This window comes from Sceloporus undulatus, chromosome 4 (assembly GCF_019175285.1).
Source record: "Sceloporus undulatus isolate JIND9_A2432 ecotype Alabama chromosome 4, SceUnd_v1.1, whole genome shotgun sequence".
NCBI classification, from domain to species: domain Eukaryota; kingdom Metazoa; phylum Chordata; class Lepidosauria; order Squamata; family Phrynosomatidae; genus Sceloporus; species Sceloporus undulatus.
The window spans coordinates 128,078,287-128,098,801 of NC_056525.1; the positions used below are offsets into that span (position 1 = coordinate 128,078,287).

Sequence of the window (20,515 nt, forward strand, 5' to 3'; positions counted from 1 at the left end):
ACGTCACTTGTTGATCTTTAAACCATTCCCATTTCCAGAGTTCCCTCTTCTTTCCCATCAACCTGATCTTGATAGTGTTTCCATCAAATTGATCTTGATATACTTCCACCCCTCACATCTGCTCATTTGTCACATTCCTAGTTCTTCAAAGGATGCTGACAAGCCGGAACATGTCCAGAGAAAAGGCAACAAGGTAAAATGTCTGGAAACCTAGCCCTGTAAGGAACAGTTGAAGAAGCTGAACATGCTTAGTTTGAAGAAGAGAAGACTGAGAAGTGACAAGGTAATTTAAATAGGAAAAGATGTCATGTAGAAGATGGAACAGGTTAAGTGTTCTGCTGTTTCAAAAACTGGAACAAGAACCAATTACAGTAGTCCAAATTGTAAGAGATTCCACCTAAACATTAAGAAGAACTTGTTTAATGTAAGAGCTATTCCATAGTATAATAGATGGCCTTGGTGGACTTTCCTTTCTTGGAGGTTTCTCAACAGAGGTTGAATGGCCATCTTTTCGGAGTCCATGAGTTGTGTGTCCTGCATGACAGAAAGGGGTTGGACTGGATGGCCTTTGCAGTCCTGAGTCTGTGATTCTGTTATTCTAAATAGGATTCTAGTAGTTTATGTAGAATGTGTTACTCAGACTATGTGGGGGACTGGATTTCTGCATCCTTCTGGGACTTTTCCCCTTTAGCTACGAGATTATCCCATGGGAAACCTGCAGCAGGATACACGCAGGTTGTAACTGTCAGGAACGGATCTTATTGCATGTCTGGGAGCCTGGGCAGCAGACAGTCTGTATCCCACCTGGGCCTCTCCCACAACTTTTAATGAATTGTATTTTCCTGTTCTTGAAAAGCTGCCAGAGAAGCCTAGGTTGGATATGGACTGCCTACTGGCCAAGCTCCTGCCCATGTGATAAGATCTGTTCCAGATTGTTGTTGTTATTATTACTACTATTATATTTATTTGTATCCGGCTCTTTTCCCAGAACTAGAATTCAGAGCGGCTTCACAGCATTTAAAAACAATACAATTAAAAAATATAGAAAAGTCATACATTAAAATAGAATTAAAATTGTTAGACTATTAGAATCATAGAATCATAGAGTTGGAAGAGACCGCAAGGGCCATCCAGTCCAATCCCCTGCCATGCAGGAAATCTCAATCAAAATAGGTTACTTATTAAAAGAATAATACAGTTAAAAAGATACAACATCCTAGTCCTTTAAGAACATTGTTTTAAAAAGCCTGCCTGCATAAGAATGTTTTAACCTGCCAGCCAAAGGCCAACAAGGAGGGACCCATTCTGATCTCTGGGAAGGGAGTTCCAGAGTCTAGGGGGCAGCCACCGAGAAGGCCTTCTCTCGCGTCCCCACCAACTGTGCTTGTGATGGGATGGAGAGGAGGGACTCTTCTGAGGGTCTCAGGGCCTGGGCCAGTTCGTATCGGGAGATATGGTCTGCCAAATATTGTTACAATCTGTGTCTATCCTGCCATAGATTTGTGTGGTAATCTCTTCAGACTGTTTCTTTCCTAGGAACTCTGTGCAGAAACCACCACTTTGAGAAGGGCACTGACGCAGTGGCTTCTTCCAGTTCCGTCTCTGGGCTACTGTTATGAAGAGTTGTGATTTGTTTTTGAAAGCAAAGGCACAAAGAAACTTGGGCTGCATCCACACTGGAGAAATAACCCAGTTTGGCACCACTTTAACTCTTTGTCTGGCTCAAGGCTATGGAATTCTGGGAGTTGGAGTTTGTTGTGGGGCCCTGAGTGAAGCTCTGCTCTGGGCCGACAACGAACTCCACTCCCAGAATTCTACAGCCTTGAGCCAGACAAAGAGTTAAAGCGGTACCAATCCGGGCTATTTCTCCAGTGTGGATGCTCAGGACCTGCCCTAGGGCTCAGCCTTCTGCCTAGCAGGAACTCCAAAATGGTCTCCATTCTGGGCAGGACCCAGAAGCATGGGTTTACATCCATGTGTAGGATGAGTGCTTCTTTGCTCATGTCCTCCAAGCCTTCTTGAAGGCCCTCCTTGGCAGTAAGGACTCTGCCGGTCTCCCTGCTGGCGGCCTCCTTGGGCTCAAGCCCCTTCCAGGAGGGAGACAGCCAGCCAGGATTAATGCTTGCGGGGCAGCAGGGTTCAGTCAGAACTGCAGCCTTTCTTCAAGGGACTGAGGCAAAATCTCGAGCGCCCCCTCCTGGCGAATGAGTGCCACAGCGGCGGGTGCCTGTTGCTTGGTAGCAGGAAGCCCTCTGGAGCGCATGCGCAGCCACGCCCCTTCCTTCCTTCCTTCCTTCCTTCCTTCCGAGGCTGTTTTCATCGATAGTCTCGGCCACTGCTCCGCCCCCGCCAGGAGCGCCGAGTGATCGATGGGATAAGGGCGGAGGACGGGCCCGCCCCCTCCGGCCATTTCCGTGCCGGCTCCCAAGAGAAGCAGGTGAGCGGCGGCGGAGGAGGAATTGGGCCGGGCGAAGGGCCCCCTTCCCTGGGACTCAGCACCGCAGGGGCCCGGGGCGCCACCCTGGAAACAGCTGGGCCTCGCGTGGCTGTCCTCTGCCCTGAGCCACGGAGGCCCTCAGGGGAAGGCGCCCCAGGCCCCAGGCTCCCCGACGGAGCCCAGGCAGCTAGACTCATAGAACCATAGATCTGGAAGAGACCGCAAGGGCCCTGATCCAGTCCAGCCCCTTCTGCCATGCAGGAACTCTCCGTCAAAGCATCCCTATTGACAGATGGCCATCCAGCCTCTGCTTAAAGACAGCCTCCAAGGAAGGAGGAGACTCCACCACTCTCCCAGGGAGTGTGTTCCACTGTCCAACAGCCCTCACTGTCAGTCAATATTTGAAGGGATGGCATATTGAGGAGAGAACAAGCTTGTTTTCTGCTGCTCCAGAGAAGAGGACCTGGAACAATGGATGCAAGCTCCAGGAAAAGAGATTCTACCTCAACATTAGGAGGAACTCCCTGACAATAAGGGCCGTCCGACAGTGGAACACACTCCACTGAGTGTCCCACTACACTGTTGGGAATGTGGAAGTCCATTACTTATGCTTCAGACTGACTGACTGACTTGACATCAAGTAGCATGGTGTAGTGGTTTGAATGTTGTATTAGGGCCCTGGGAGACTAGGGTTGAAATACCTGCTCAGCCATGGAAACCCACTGTGTGACCTTGGGTAAATCACGCTCATATAGGCCCCATACAGACAGGCCAAAATAAAGTTGCTTCAGGTCACTTTGGAGGTATACTATTTAAGGCATGCAAATGTCCTAAGAGTCCAGAAGCCGTGCCAAAGCTACACTCCAGTCTTTAGGACTGGAGCGTTGCCTTGGCGCGGCTTCTGGACTCTTAAGACGCATGTAGCATTTAAACAGCATTCTTCCAAAGTGACCCGAAGCAGCTTTATTTTGGCCTGCCTGTATGGGGCCATAGTCTCAGAGGAAGGCAAAGCCCCCCCCCCAACATATCTTGCAGAGAAAACCCTGTGATAGGTTTACCTTAGCATTGAAGACATACAGCAATAACAGTTGGGCTTAGCCAACGTAGGACATAGTGCAGGTAGTGATGCACTCATAGTAGTCTTAAAATGCTTGGCTGTAATTCAATATAAATGGATTTATATATTGTAAATCCTGCTTGTATCTTTTAATTTGAGTAATCTTGTCATAAAACCTATTGCATAAAAACATTCCAACTTCCTGTTCACTGAATCTATTCTTTTCTCTGTAACTCATTTCTCTGTAAAAAGTACTGTTGTGCTGATCTGTGAAACTTTTGCTGTGGTTAATCTTTTTTTAAAAATGTTAATGTTATGTAAAACATTGAAAAGCGTTGCTATGTGTAAAGGCTGCATGCTGCTGAATATATAGAGAAAGACTTGTGCTTTTTTGACCTCTTGTGCTTAACAGTTGAGATCACAGGACCCAGCATATGCTTGATATGATCCAACAAGTGCTGGTCTTGCTGTATTCAGTGGAGTTTTGAATTCTCTAGTAATGTGGAAGAACAACAGAAACTAGAGCACTATCAAAATGGCTTTCTGTTTTCAGGGTTTTGAAACAGTGAGTAGGATCTTTGGGCCAAAACAGAAAGCCCTAAAGCGGTGATGTCATGCCACCCCTTGAGCGATGGATTCAGGCCGTGGCAGCTGCGCGTTACAGCCCCGATCAAGCATTTTTCCTGCCCCAAAAGGAGCGGCAAAATGACACTCTTTTGTGGGGCGGAAAAAAGGCATCCTTGCCACTGCCACAGCTTTTTGGTGTTTCGGCGGCATGGCGCATGTAAATGCAAAAATGCTGTGAAGCCACCGCAAGTGCAGTCAGCTATGTGGCTTCCCAGTGGCATGGGGGCAGCATTAGAGCATACAGCATTTAAACACTGTGCTTATACACTGCCCCCAACCTGGTGCTTACTGCTGGTCTGTTTTCCCCCTAAGTTCTCCCCCCTCCCCAACATCTATTTCAGAATGGCACAAATTTTAAAAAATAAAGACAACTACCCATTTTCTTGCTTGTGTGAAATCTTTTAAACACTTTTTCTGGTTATCACATGATCAGTACTTATATTAGTGACATATTAAAACTTTGCCTTTTGTTAAAAGCTTTTTACACATGGAAAGCTTTAAGATACAGTATTTAAAAGCAAAACAAAATTAATTCGTATTTATAATCTGACTTGAAGAGGCAGATTTCCTTAAGAGAAGTTGTTAACTAAACCATTTGTGGGCTTGCCATCCGCAGATTTGAGCATCTGCAGATGGCAAGCCGCATTGCCCCAAATGGCAGCGTGTGCACACAGCCATACTACCAGCCACATGCATGTCATGGCACCATTAGGGTGTCTGGAATGCATCCCCTGTGGATACGAAGGTCTGACTATCTTCAACATTATTGATCCAGTGTGTTTAAACATAAAATAATACATGCTAGGGTGATATGATACTAATTTATAAAGTATCTGAGAACCCATGCATGTGTTTTCATATATCAGTTTATATAGGAAATTCTGTGACCACTTTTTAAGCTTTACAGTTTGGGTGAGAACTGAATTTGGCTGAGAACTGGAAACCCAACTAAGATAGCGATTTTTGTTTTTCTTCCTCTTAGACAGTTTTCTACTTCTACACTGGATAACTAAAAGCAAAACTTGTATGGAAACATGCCACCAAAATTCAAGCGCCACCTTAATGATGATGATGTTACTGGGTCAGTGAAAAGTGAGCGGGTAAGTATGCGTTTTAATGATTTTTAAAAATGTAGACATGTCAGTGACCAAGAGTTACAGAGCTAGGCCATTTGAAGGGCTTTCATAAATCATCCATCCCAAGAACAATTACTCTGCACTCTAGAGAATGGTCATACGATACCATCTAATTGATAACATTAAGCAGGCCTTGGTCTACTTAGGGATAAAGCAGATGGGGCAGTCAGACACCACAGTCCGAAATGGGCCACCAGTAGGAGCAGCTTTTTGCTGCCCCTTTTCAGTCCGGCTTCAGGGAGCATTAGGCAGCCTCAGAATGACTTTTGTGTGGTTTGGGGGGCATGCATTGTTTGAACGCCATGCCCCCAAAGCATTTGGAAGATGTTGTATTTGGTCCATGTATTTCGAGCCATAGTTTTTGGGGTCCGAGGAAGCAGCATAGTATTGTATAGTATAGTATTTAAATTGCCTTGAGCCTTTTAAGGAAGCAGCAGAATCTAGGAGAATAGACAGAATAGTCTGTCCAAAGCAGGGGTGAGGAATATGTGGTCGTCCAGTTATTGGTGGTCTGCCAGTTTTTTGGACCCAGCCAGCACAACCAGTGGGAGAGTGAGAATGGGAGTGTAGTGCAGTAACATCTAGAGGGATGCATAGACTCTACCCTGATCTGAAGTATGCCTAATAGGCTTCTGTACACCTTTTTCTTGAAAATCACCAGGTAGCTATACAAGTGTTATCACACAGATGCCTGTGAAGCTTTGAACTGGGATCACAGGTATATCCCAAAATTAGTCTAAGCATGTTTCCTTATGTTCTCAAGGTAGTTAATGAACATTGGGCCTGAACAGACAGGCTAAAATAAAGCTGCTTTGGGCCACTTTGGAAGTGTGCTCTTTAAATGATGCATGCATTCTAAAAGGCCGGAAACCATGCCAAAACCATGCTCTAGTCCTAAGGATTGGAGTGCAACTTTGGTGCAGCTTCTGGCCTCTTAAGATGCATGTGTCATTTAAACAGCACACTTCCAAAGTGGCCCAAAGCAGCTTTATTTTGGCCTGTCTGTTCGGGCCCATTGTCTCTCACATAAAATCAGTGTGTGTGAGGGAAACTGATTTCATTGGTACATAAATAAAGTACAGTGGGTCCTTGTTATCTGCTGGGGTTTGGTTCCAGGATTTCCAGTAGATAACAAAATCTGTGGATGTTCGAGTCCCAGGATGGGGGACAACTGGCTGAATGAAACTACGTGTGAAAGGGATCTAGGTGTCCAAGTAGACCATAAGTTGAACATGAGTCAACAGTGTGATGTGACAGCTAACAAGGCCAATACAATTTTAGGCTGCATAAATAGAAGTATAGTGTCTAGATCCAGGGAAGTAATAGTGCCACTCTGTTCTGCTTTGGTCAGGCCCCACCTTGAATATTGTGTCCAGTTCTGGGCACCACAATTCAAAAAGGACATTGAGAAACTGGAGCGTGTCCAAAGGAGAGCGACTAAAATGGTGAAAGGTCTGGAAACCATGCCCTATGAGGAACGACTTAGGGAGCTGGGGATGTTTAGCCTGGAAAAGAGAAGGCTAAGAGGTGATATGATAGCCCTGTTTAAATATTTGAAGGGATGTCATATTGAGGAGGGAGCAAGTTTGTTTTCTGCTGCTCCAGAGACTAGGACCCGGAACAATGGATGCAAGCTGCAGGAAAAGAGATTCCACCTCAACATTAGGAGGAACTTCCTGACAGTAAGGGCTGTTTGACAGTGGAACAAAGGAAGGGGTATTGGTCAGTAGGCTTGGCCAGTCTTGTCAGCCTCTCTGTCACATCATGGATCTTTGCCCCGGGGAGACAACACACCTCTCAAGACATCTTGTCAGGCCCACAAATCACTGCATCTGTACCCCTCAGCAAGGAGTCCCCCACCATGACCACACGCCTCCTCTGAGGCTTAGCAGCGACTGTTCCCTCTGGTGGATCTCTCAAGCTCCCCTGCTCTGTCCCTGAAGTCTGTCCATGCTGCTCTTCCTCGTCCTCCTTGATAAGGGAAAGAGCATCTTGATAACTTCAGAGCAGCAGTGGAAAAGGCCGTCTGGGTAACTGAAGTTAGCCTGGATTTAAATTTTTTTTTTTTTTTGCTGAAGTAAGTTCTTCCCAGAGCACCTTAATGTGTGGGACGGACAGTACAGAAGGTGTTTCCTTAAGTATTCTGGACCCAAGCCATGTAGGGCTTTAAAGGTAATCACCAACACCTTGTACCTTACCCAGAAACTAATTGGCAGCCAGTGAAGGGACTTAATAACCGGTGTTATGTGATCATTCCGAGAAATACCTGTGATTAATCTGGCTGCCATTTTTTGTACCAGCTGAAGTTTCCAAACTTGGCACAGGGATAGCCCCATATAGAGCGCATTACAGAAGTCTAATTGAGAGGATACCAGTGCGTGTACTACTGTTTCATAGTCTCCTGGCTCCAGGAAGGATGTGCAGCTGGCGTCTTAGTCTTTCTAATGAAGTTGACTTCCTACATCAGGTTTTTAGCCTGTGAACATCCGGTAAAAAGTACCAAACATTCTACATATGGCCCTATATTTAAGTGTAGGAGCACGTGAAGGAGTGGATAATGAAATATTTGAACCAGCTCTGGGGTTGTGTCCATATATCTGTTTTTGTTCCAGGGAAGGATCTGGGTCCTTTTCTTCTATTTATAAGCTAGATCCTTATTAAGAATGGATATTCCAAAATATGTGAACTGTCTTCTCTGTAGAACTCTGTAGTGGATGTCATAGAGGCACAATTCTCACTTGTGAAATGGAGCACCAGAATAAAGGCTCAGTTGATGAGCTTCAGTCAGATCCAATGTTTACATAATTGTTTCTGCATTTCTTTTGAGGATGCAAGAATATTGCCCACTCCCTCTCCCTTTCAGTGTAATCAGGAAGTCTGTATTGCTCACCATTGGGTTGCACTCATGCAGGAAATCAGTATAACAGCCTATGATTTTCCACAGAAGTTTAGCTGCTTTAAGGATGCTATGGTCATTTGCAGTTATCTCTCCTATTCATTTGATTTCTCTGTTCTTAGGCCTAGGAGATTGGGCAGTATTGCTGCCTTTTCTCTTAGTGTTCTTTATTGAGAAATTCCATCTTGGAGTGATGTTTTGCTATATTTATTCCATGGCTGTTTGTTGTTACAAAAAACAGCCCTGTATGATGAAAAACGGAAACTATAGTTGGCCTTCCACATTTGCGGTTTTGACTTTTGCAGATTTGATTATTTGTGGTTTTGATTCATATGTTCTCTCTAGGAATCTCTAGGTCCTCCAGTGCACCTCTTCCAGGAATTTACCATCGAGTTGTATTGGAGAATCTAGAAGTTCCTAGAAAAAAACACTTGTCTAGGTATTTGTGTGTCCTTCAGCATGATTCTATAATCAACTTCTGGCAGATGTTGACCACAGAGTTGCATTGGAGGACCTGGAGATTCCTATAGAGGCATTCCCTTAGGTAAAACACTCAGCTTGAATCCAGAGAAAACGGAAGTACTTGTGATAGGTCCTCCTGGCCCAGGGATGGCGGTGGTTCCACCTGTCCTGAATGGGATCACGCTTCCCGTGAAGGACTCTGCACGCAGTCTGGGGGTGCTCCTTGACTCGTCGCTCCACCTTACATCTCAGGTGGATGCGACGGTCAGGAGCACCTGCTATCAGCTTCAGATGATACGCCAGCTGCATCCCTACCTGAGCCGGGGGGACCTAGAAACAGTGGTACACGCTCTGGTCACCTCTCGGTTGGATTTCTGCAATGCGCTCTACATGGGGCAACCCTTGTAGCATACCTGGAAGCTGCAATTAGTGCAGAATATGGCAGCAAGACTGGTCACTAATACACCTAGGACCAGTCATATAACACTGGTCTTAAAAGACCTACATTGGCTGCCTGTTCGCTTCCGGGCGCAATACAAGGTGATGGTCATAACCTATAAAGCCCTAAATGGCTTGGGCCCAGAGTACTTAAAGGACCGCCTCTCTCCGTACAATCCGCCCCGCACACTCAGCTCTACTGGGCAGCATCTGCTAAGAGTTCCAGAGACCAGATTAGTCAACACCACCAGAAGGGCCTTTTCCACCTCGGCCCCTACTCTCTGGAACTCGCTGCCCATCGAGCTCCGTTCAGCAACCTCCCTGGCCCAATTTAAGAAGGGGCTGAAAACGTTCTTTTTTAAACAGGCTTACGCCTGATACTTCCCCTGAGAGCCCTCCCCCCTCTGTTAGCAACTTACGATTTGGCACAAGTTCTTTTATTGTTTTAATTGTATTGTTTTTAAATTGTAAATTGTATTGTATTGAATGTAGTTTTATTAAGTTTTTATTATTTATTTTATTATTTATCAAAAAGAATAGTATATTTTTTATTTGTAGTTTTTCCACATTCACGGGGGCCCTTAACCCCTAACTCCAGCGAATGTGGAGGGACTACTGTAGTTAATTTTTAGTGGAGTAATATCTTGTAGCCACATATCTGTTTTGTTCTACATTATTCCATGTTGTATCTATTTTATTGTGTTAAATTATGTTGGTGGTATGCATAAGGCTTGCAAATCCCCAAAACTACATGATGCCCTTGCCTTTTGATGCCGTGTTTAATAAAAAAAAATCGTCAAACACATCTTCAGTTAGATAAGTTACTCAAATATTAAGGCTCCACTTAGGTAAAAAGAATAGTATTACAGAAGCTAGAGAAATTAGTTTGGCAATACTTCATCTAGTATTTATTTATTTCATTTGTATGCTGCCTTTCTCCCAGGAGGGACCCAAGGCAGCTCACAGATAAAAACATTTTAAAAATCTCAATAAAACTCAAAACAATTAAAATAATCTACAAACAAAATAAAATCACATAAAAAGTAGAACTAAAAATACCAAAATCTCAGTTGTAATGAGTGCAAGCAAAGGGTCAAATGTGAAGAACGTAGCTGAATAGCCCATGGAACTTGCCCATGGCACAAACATTTATTTTTATGCAGATAGTAATTTGATCAATAGTCATTAAATGATTTAGCAATAACAATAGCAAGTACAGTTTGCCCTTTACGTTGGGATCCATTCCGGACTCCCCGCGTAAAGCAAATACCACCTATGCTTGAGGCCCATTTAAATGAATGGGGCTCATGTAAGCAGCGGCGCGTGCGTGCCATGGGCAGAAGCCCCATTTGTCCCTATGGGACGCGCCGCCCCTTCTCCCTGCGTGGCTTTCAGCGTATGCTAAAAGCCGCATAAAGCACACCCGTGTATGACATGGGTGCACTGTACATTTCTATACCACTTATCAGTGCACTTAAGTACTCCCTAAGCGGTTTACAATGTGTAAACTAATTGCCCCCAACAATCTGGGTACTCATTTTAGTGACCTTGGAAGGATGCAAGCCTGAACCCTTTTGCTGGTATTGAACTCACAACCTTATCGTTTGTGAGTGAGTGGCTGCAGTACAGACATTTAACCACTGTGCTACTAGGGCTCGCTCTTATGATGTTTTCCTGAGAAAGCACATAGTCGGTGTCTTTATATCATATTGGTTAGTGGAACTAGAAATCACAAAATAGAAATCCCTTCTGGAGGATTAGCGTTTACAATGTCAATTTGGCTTCTGAATTGCAACAGTTAAGATGAGCTGCTAAAATGGTTTATGCTTATGGTTTGCAAAGACAGAAAGAAACAGTTTTGGGGCATAGATCTGTTAGTGGCATTGTGCTTAGTTTTCCTAAAATTTTAAGAAAAATGCACCTCAAAGAGCCACGATGTTTTGTATGGCATTAAAGAGAGGGGAAATGAAACATTTATGTGTTGATTGAAATGTGTCCATCTATATTTTACAGAGAAACCTTCTTGAGGAAGATTCTGATGAAGAGGAGGACTTTTTTTTGTAAGTATCTCTACTAGAGAACGGCCAATTGAACATAGTCCAGAGTACAGACCACAGTTCCTGAGGCTATAGTAAGGAGGATGGAAGGCACAGTGTTTAATCTTCCACTGTAATATCCAGTGAATCTGGAACTGAATCCCAGGCTGCATCCACAGTGCAGAAATAATCCAGTTTGACACTACTTTAACTGCCATAGCTCAAGCCTATGGAATTCTAGGAATAGTAGTTTGTTGTGGCACCAGAGCTCTCTGACAGAGAAGGCTAAATGTCCCACAAAACTATAATTCCCAGAATTCCATAGCATTGAGCCATGGCAAAATGGTGTCAAACTGTATGATTTCAGCAGTGCGGATGCAACTCTAGATTCCTTGTGGATTGTTTAGTATTGATCTTGCCCAGTTAACGTTATGTGATATCATGGTTTTGGTTCCAAAATTAAGTGGAGCAGTGCATGGTTAATTTGGAGCCTTTGCCAGCAGTAGCTGCTATGAATATTTCAGTGTGAGATTGAGCACTGTGCCTTCCCTTCCTCTTACTGTAGTCTCAGGAACCCTACATAAGATACCAAATATGTTGTCTCTAGTAGTCCATCTCTTAATCAGGCTCCAGCTCCAGAAATCTGCCTCTTAACTGGATATATGGTTTGCTGCTTTTCCACTTGCATAGATAAGTAGCAGTTGTCCTCAAGCTTGATCTAAGTATCTGTCCAATCACCTGTGCCATCTCTTTTTAGGAGAGGACCATCGGGTCCAAGGTTTGGGCCTAAGAATGAGAAGATCAGGCAGTAAGTATTTTGTGCCATTTGAAATTTTCCTTTTGCATTTACAATGAGTGTTAAATCTGTAGTCTTAATTAAGCTTTCTGACACATCTGGATTGAATTTAGAAGTACACAATTTCTCATGCTAATCCTGTTACCAGCAAGATAAGTTTTATAATACAGACCACCAAGTGTTCTTTTTTAAAAATAATTTTAACATGAACAATGAGATTTACAATGAAAGTAATATACATTCAGAAAATAAAGACAGAAAGAAAGAAAAAAGGAGGGAAAGACAAATAACTAATGCACAATACAGCTCTGATTCCCTCAGTCCTGGATGTATTAAGAAAAAAGATAAACATATTCTGCCATTACAGATCCAACTAAAAACCATGACCATAGCTTATTCTTTAAATTTCTTACTGCTCAAAAATAATAATAAAAAAAAAATCTATAAACCATTTCAAGTCTTAAAAAAAAGGCTTTAGTTTTGTTTATCCTTTAAAATTTGACTATTTGGGTTAATTTAGCAACCTTAATAATCCATTTTTCTATTGTCGGTGCTTTAGTCCATTTCCTAGTTTAAGCTAACAATATTCTTGCTTCTGTTGACATATATCTTAGAAGTACAGCGCGCCTGTGTTTTATGCGAGCATGCCATACGCAGGTTTCATTATGCGAGCCCCATTACTTCCGATGGGGTTCCAGCACACACAAAATTCCCCTTATGCAGAGGGATCTGGAACGGATCCCCATGTTAGGGGAGGGCGCACTGTAATCCATATTTTACTTTCTAGTTGCTTTATCCATAATACTCAAGAAAGTTATTTCTGGAAACATTACAAAATTTACTTTTTAATTTTTTGGATCAACATATAAGTATTTGTCTTCTTACAAGTCCACCACAGATGAAAAAGAAGTCCTCATCTTGACATCTCTAACATTGACTGGAAATATTCTGGGACATTTTCAGCAGCAAATTTGAAGTTAGATTCCATTTATACACCATCTTATACAGGTTTTCTTTTAAGTCACTGCACAATGTAAATTTTATATCTTTGGGCCACATCCCGCCCATACAACCATATGAGCATTATGCTCCAAATTTCAGGTACATCTTATCATATGTAGGCTCATTGTCTGTCTCTTGTTTCAAAAGCCATTTATACACATTTTTAATTACTTGTTCATAATCTTTATACAATTCTAAGTAAAACTCAGAATCATAGAGTTGGAAAGAGACTACAAGGGCCTCCAGTCCAACTCCCTGCCATGGAGGAAATCGCAGTCAAAGCATCCCCGACAAATGGCCATCCAGCCTCTGATTAAAGACCTCCAAAGAAGGAGAGTGCATCACACTCATTGTCTGCATTTCTTTTGTCTTGATTAAATCTGTACAGGCAAACCAGTTAAGATATTTGCTTTCCATAAGAATCACCTCTCTTAATTTAAATTTAAATTAACTTGGAAATTTTGATTAGGGCCCTGCCTTAGCTATGACTCCTTGGCTGGCTATGGACTAATAATTCTCAACCCACTTCCATGTTTGAAATCAAAATGAAAGCACAGTTACCTTCTCATTACATTCCCAACAATGTGGTAAAGTAGTTATTTACCTTATGTTTGGACTCCTAGCTATATGGACTACACTAACATTGATGATTGATTTTGTGTCATATGATTCATGATTGTGTTTGTTTCATCTAGTGTTCAAAACCAGGTTGATGAAGTTATTGATGTCATGCAAGAGAACATCACCAAAGTGATAGAAAGGGGAGAACGGTTGGATGATTTGCAGGACAAGTCAGGTAAAAATGGTTAATGATTTTTTTCATTTTCCCTTGCAGCTTCAAAATGGAGTCCTGGGAGCACTATGTGTTGCATGTTATGAGGTCTGTATGCAGCGCTAGCAAAATCCCAGGCATTGATCACCTTATGTCTCCTGTTGCAAAGGGCTCCATTTTAAATCTGAAACTCACTTCTAAAACTTGGGACTGAAACTTAGAATTGTATATGCATTTCTAGCTCTGCAGCCATAACATTTCCAAATTCTCCATTATTAGAAAGAGGGATGGTATCAAGTAAGTAATTAGACAAGATTTGACTGTATTTGCAATGTTCCTCCTTAAGGAAACAAATCACATGGAATTTCCTACAACTATTGGTTATTAGTTCTTCTTTTAAAAAGATAAATGGATTCCTTCATCCAGCACTGTTGTATGTTTAATTTATGACCTTTTTCTTATCTGTCATAGAGAGCTTATCAGACAATGCAACAGCTTTTAGCAACCGATCCAAACAGCTCCGAAGACAAATGTGGTGGCGAGGCTGCAAGGTGAGGCCCCAGAGAGGGACTTACTTTGTTTCTTAAAATCATAATGGGCATAAGTTGTAATGGTGACTGTGGCACCAATATATATATTTGTGAATTCTATATGTGATTTGCCCCCCTCTAAACTCTGCAGTTAAAAATAGCTTGAGCATTTGTTCATTTATTTTAACTTTATTTTCAAAATTTATATCCTGTCTCTGAGACAGAGATGTGTTAAACACACAAAGTCAGGAATTTTTATAACAGCTTTAAATAAATTGAGCAATTAAAGTTTGTAAGAACATAATACAATCAGAAAAGGTTTTAAAAATTCTCAGGAGCTATTAAAACTTTGACCAAATATCTTCTTAAGAGCAAAGTTTTTAGTTGCTACCTGAAATAGAACAGTGCTGGGGCCTGAAGAAGCACTTTTGGCAGGGTTTAAGATAGGTCACGCTTAGTTAGTGCTTGGATGGGAGTCTGATTATGAAGACCAAGTGCTATAGGCTATATTTCAGAGGAAGGAACTGGCAAACCCGCCTTTGAATATTCCTTGCTTAAGAAAACCATATGTTGACAGGTGACCTGAAGACACACACACACAAGCAAGCACAGAGAAGTGCATGGGAAAGCTTCAGCCCACCCAACTGCCTCATCATCTGGCCCACTGGGTCTTGACCAAGGGCCTCTCTTCATTCTCTTCCCCAAGCCCTATCACCACTGAGAAAGAGATGGGGACAGGAGACTGATTATATTGTGGCCAGAAAGAGGCTGATTTCAGGTAGCTCAGCTCCTTCCTTGCTTCTCTGATTGGGGTGGGTGAGATGGGAACAAAACTGGCTGCATACACAGCTGATGATTGGAGACAGCCACTTGAATATTCTGAGCTTTGCTGCCCCTTCCTCCTACCTGAGAAATAGAGAAAAAACATCAGGGGGACATCAAGGAATGGTACTTGCAGAATGCCCAATCCCTGATACTTTGTTTTGGAGGACGTCTAGCCCCTGAGCTAGATATAATTCCTCATTTTTTCCTCTAGATTTTGTGTCAAATGTTGTGAACTAGTTTTGTAGCCCCAGGAAATCCAGAGTAGTCTCTCAAATGACAACTAAAGCATATGAGGAGGAATGCATAGAAGAAGACAGTCCTTTCTTAGGAAGGATCGAATTAGGGGAATTTAATTAGCTCAAATATTGACGAGAGGCATGTCCTAACAACACATGCACAGGATCGTATCCCTATACCAGAGGTATACCAGAGGTCGCCTAGTCCACCCCCAAGAAAAAGAAACTCGGATACCAATGAGGTGCAATTAAACTATGAACATTTATTAAAGTCACACAACAAAAGGGATCACACATGCACATACACATTCAATGCTATAGCAGGGGAAGGGTGAGTTCAGGAAGAGAAGGAAGGAAGAGAGAGGCACCGCTGGGAATATTACCTTAGACATCTTCTCCAAGAAGTCGGATGCAACGTAGGAGGGATGGTGGATCACGGCCGTGGGAACAGGAAAGAGTGGCCGCGGTGGCTTAAAAGCTGAGATCTGGCAGGCAAAGCTAACTAGAGGCCCGGTGACAGTGAGCTTGGCTTCGTCAGTGATTTCAGAGGAGCAAGGATGCTCTTTGGAATCTCAGGCTCAAACAACTGAATGCTCAAAAGCCCAAAGAGGGGCTGAAAACTCATGGCTTATATAGTGCTGAACATATACTCTGGCGATGTTTGCCTGTGACAAAGGCGTTGATTGCTTGGGCTTTGTTAAGCCAAAAGCTACACAATAGTTGCACAGTGCATGGGGTCTGACACCTTTCAGGAGAGCAGCTACCTTGATGGCCGAGCTGTTAAGTTAATCACTGGCTCGTTAAGAAGGAAGCCACAGCTATTGTCTTCCTTGTGCTGGTCCCTGCGAATCTGGTTTTGCAACTCCCCAAACTTCCTCTGGAAGATTTTAATTCTGTCTTTTTCTGAGACCATGCCTTGGCAGGGCAGCTGTCTACGTGGTCACCTCACCTTTAAGTTAATGGCGGATCGCTGTGGGGTCATTCAGGGGTCATAGCTTCAGACCGCATGGCACCCAAAATTTTATATAAATCCATACTTGGTAACAGCTTAATCCATTCAGGCATCAAGCTGTTAACATCAACACCTTCAATCAGTTTCTTCATTTGACCTTTTATTTCCATTATCATTTGGCTTTTCATTTCCATTTTTAAATCTTGATTCATTGACATGCTTTCCAAATTTTGGAAGAAACCTTTTGCCTTCTGCATAGAATTTAAAGTATATTTGATTAAGTAAAATGTCACTTCTTCCAATTTCCCAGTCTATATTTTACTCCATTTTGTTTAATCTTATAATATATAATTCTTCTTCATAAAATTCTTGCAAATAAATCTCTATAAACCAGGATCTGTTTACTCTCCATGATCATATTCTTCAGAGAAGAATATGATCATGTGTTATAATCTCTTTTTTTTTTTGGGTCACTTCATAAAATAAACTGTCACATCTCTTGGCAAATTAAGTTGTTTTGCAACTCAACAAGTTCAAATTTCATATCTGCTTTACCTCTTCCCAGAAAATGAGCTAAGAGTGCTGTCATTCTTCCATAAATATCCTAATAATACTATTCCTTAATTCCTCTAAAAACCAATGATTTCTCTACCAATTCAGTCAGAGCCCTCTCTTTCTCTGTTTGAAGCCAGTGCTGCTGAAGGTTCTAACAATTTTAACATACGACCCTCCAGGTCAGTTTGAATTCTGATCCTGTCCTCTATTAGCTACCCATGCTAATTTAGTGTCATCTGCAAATCTGATAAACATGTCCTCATGCAAGTCATTGGTAAGGATGTTGAATAGCACTAGGCCAAGGACAGAGGTTTTTAAACAGAGCTGGATTGCCATCTGTCGGGAATCTTTTGATTGTGTGTTCTTGTATGGCAGGGAATTGGACTGAATCATCCTTGTGGTCTCTTCCAGCTGTGCTTTTATGATTCTTGGATGTCTGAGGATTGAATATGGAGAAGCTAGAATTACTTTCAAATATCACAGTTCTGTTTGAAGAATTGTTATGTTTTTTGTTTCTAGAGCATATTGTGTCAAAAGGTTAAGCATATGTCAGATTATTTTGGCATTGACTGAATGGTATTCAGTGACAGAATCATCAGACATGGTACTCTGGACAGAAATGTCATCAAAATGTATTTATAATTATTTTTCTGCTTTGTTTTAAAAAGTTCAAGTTCCAATGGATAAAATACAGACATGATCAAAATTTGCCTAAAATATCAGAGGCTCAGAAACTGCTGTTTTAGATATCATGGAATCAATTTTAAAAATAAAGTCTAAGAAGCCTCTAAGGCCAGATACATTGTCAGGAGTATATTACAGTGCGCCCTTGCTTTATGCAGGGGATCCGTTCTGGTCTCCCCTGCGTAAAGCAAATTACGTGTATGCTGGAGCCACATTTAAATGAACGTGGTGGTATGGCAGCGTGTGCGCGCGCCATGGGCTCACGCCCCATTCATCCATATGGGACACATTGCCGCTTCCTCCCTGCGTATGCTGAAAGCTGCGTAAAAGGACCCGCGTATGATATGAGCACACTGTACAATGTCTTAAAACATTAATTAAAATAATAAATGCATATGAAAATCACATCATGGAATGTTGAAGGGCTTAATTCATCGCAGAAAAGGAAGAGGGTATGCCACTATCCTGGGGAGAAAAACACGAATTTCTCTCCAGGAAACACTCATCTGCAAAAAATTTTTTATACTGACAAAAAATAAAAAATTAGGTAACAAATATATTTTAGCTGCAGAACAAAGAAAGGATTGGTGATTTAATCTCCAATATAAGGTTGAAGAACTTTACAGTGATGAAAATTGTCATTTTATAACTTTAGAATATATAGATTCATAGAATCATAGAGTTGGAAGCCAAGTGTCCCCGATCCTATATCTGTGCATTTCATTTTTCTGCCCTAAGTGCAGTACCTTATATTTCTCCGTGTTGAAATTCATTTTGTTAGCTTTGGCCCAGCTTTCTAATCCATTAAGGTCATTCTGAACTTTGATCCTATCCTCACGGGTATTAGCTACTCCTAATTTGGTGTCATCTGCAAATTTGATAAGTATGCCCCCAATTTTGTCATTCAAGTCATCGATAAAGATGTTGAATAGCACTGGGCCCAGGACAGAGCCCTGTGGGACCCCACTGGTCACTTCTCTCCAGGATGAAAAGGAGCCATTGTTGAGCACCTTTTGGGTTCGGCCGGTCAACCAATTACAAATCCATGTAATAGTTACCTTCTCTGGCCCACATTTCACTAGCTTGTTTACAAGAATGTCATGGGGAACCTTGTCAAAGGCCTTACTAAAATCAAGATATACTATATCCACAGCATTCCCTTCATCTACCAAGCTGGTAATTTTATCAAAAAAAGGATTAGATTTGTCTGGCATGACTTGTTTTTCTGAAACCCATGGTGATTATTTGTGATTATGGCATTGCCTTCTGGATGTTCACAGACTCTCTGTCTAATGATCTGCTCTAGAATCTTTCCTGGTATTGATGTCATACTAACTGGATGATAATTGTTGAGATCCTCTTTTTTCCCTTTTTGAAGATGGGGACAACGTTTCCCTTCCTCCAGTCTGCTGGACCTCTCCTGTTCTCCAGGAGTTCTCAAAGATTATTGCCAATGGCTCTGATATTATATTTGACAGTTCAATGTTACTATATTATGTACAAAAAATTATTGCAAGCTTAATAAGTGAATTAGGATTTGAGCAGGAGCCAAAATGAATCTGGTATTCATTGGCCCAATCTGCTACAGCAGCCAACAGTATAGTATGGCTTTGTTTTTAAAATGTGGATGAATGACAAAATTAAATGATTTACCTGACTGGTTTTTCAAGCATTATACCGTTACTGTCTCTGTTTTGAAATGGAATTAAACTTAACATCTCTGTATGCAACAGGGAAGTAACAGCTTGCCATGTGTTTCCATCTCTAGATGAAGGCTATCGTTGCTCTGGTAGCTGTTATTGTCCTGCTAGTGATTATTGGTGAGTAATTCAGTTGATACTTTGTTCTGAACTTCAGAGTTGAAAATCTTCCAGTGTGTGAAATGGCACAAAGAGAGCAAACTTAGTTTGCTGTAATATAATGTGGCTTTGGATACATCTCAATGTGCTGGTTCACCCTTCCCAGTTGGGAGTTATGGGGTGAAATTGGCCCCCATTTGATGCATAGTTGCCCACTCCTTATTAAAGCTATTTAGGTATAGATGTGATCAGTAATCAACATGGGGACAACATTGGGGATCTTAGCATACAACAGCCTAAATTATGCAGAGTGTTCAAGTAGGAAAAGCAGTTTACAGCATAATCCTACATTTGTTGTGTAAATAAAGTTTTTTTCTTGGACAGTGTTAAGACTGCAGTCTTACTTTATATTGTACAAATAAGCTTTGTTGCATCTTTTGCCCAATACCCTACTCTATTTCAAATGGCACTCTGCTTATATGGCAACTGTTTGAATGGATGAATGCTCACAAATGTCAGGGACATCCTTAAGCATGCATGAGTCCTCGGTGTGATGTGGCAGATAGAAAAATGAATGTGATTCTAGGCTGAATTAAGAGGAGTATTGATTCTGTATCAAGGAAAGTAATAATGCCGCTTTATTCTGCTTTGGTTAGACTTCACCTTGAATACTGTCACCTTGAATACGGTCTGGGCACCATAATTTAAGAATGATTTGGACAAGCTGGAATTTGTCCAGAGGAGGACGATGAAAATGATGAAAGGTCTGGCAACCATGCCCTATAAGGAGCTGGGGAAACCTAGGAAAGAGAAGGTTAAAAGATGACATGATAGCCATATTTAAATATTTGACATGATTTCATATTGGAACAAGCTTATTATGACATGGATTCAAACTGCAGGAAAAGAGATTCCACCTAAACATTAGGAAAAACTTCCTGATGGTTGTAGCCAAAATCTACGTAGGGGAATTTTACTTAGCTCAAATTGAGAGGGGGTCAGTTACAAGTGTAGTAGATTTCTTTTCCTTAGAGAGACTCAGGAGTCATGACTGAAAAGGAAACAGTTTATTTAGCTGCAGCATTCCCAGCAGGAAATTCATCCAAATTACAGGGACCTTGAATTCAAATTGAACCCAGTTTTTATAGCATTTTGACCAAAGAAAACTACAAATCACATTTCATTGGTTGCATTGAATTAAACATTTACATCCCTGTGTATTCATTGGATATTCTAACATACATCTTTATTCCTCGTGGGTTAGCCATCAATCAA

The 20,515-nt window shown here is 41.8% G+C and overlaps 1 protein-coding gene across 2 annotated transcripts in view; it reads left to right on the top strand.

Annotated features, from left to right (window-relative positions):
- Window positions 1–2,299: 2,299 nt before the first annotated feature.
- The window catches only part of VAMP4 (vesicle associated membrane protein 4), a 58,407-nt gene continuing 40,191 nt past the window's right edge, over window positions 2,300–20,515 (top strand). For both annotated transcript variants that reach the window (XM_042464904.1, XM_042464906.1), the window contains exons 1-7: window positions 2,300–2,437; window positions 5,104–5,221; window positions 11,067–11,113; window positions 11,847–11,897; window positions 13,583–13,683; window positions 14,131–14,210; window positions 19,210–19,261. In XM_042464904.1, the coding sequence (XP_042320838.1) occupies window positions 5,156–5,221; window positions 11,067–11,113; window positions 11,847–11,897; window positions 13,583–13,683; window positions 14,131–14,210; window positions 19,210–19,261 (397 nt within the window). In that variant the 5' untranslated portion in view covers window positions 2,300–2,437; window positions 5,104–5,155. The remainder of the gene's footprint in view (window positions 2,438–5,103; window positions 5,222–11,066; window positions 11,114–11,846; window positions 11,898–13,582; window positions 13,684–14,130; window positions 14,211–19,209; window positions 19,262–20,515) is intronic.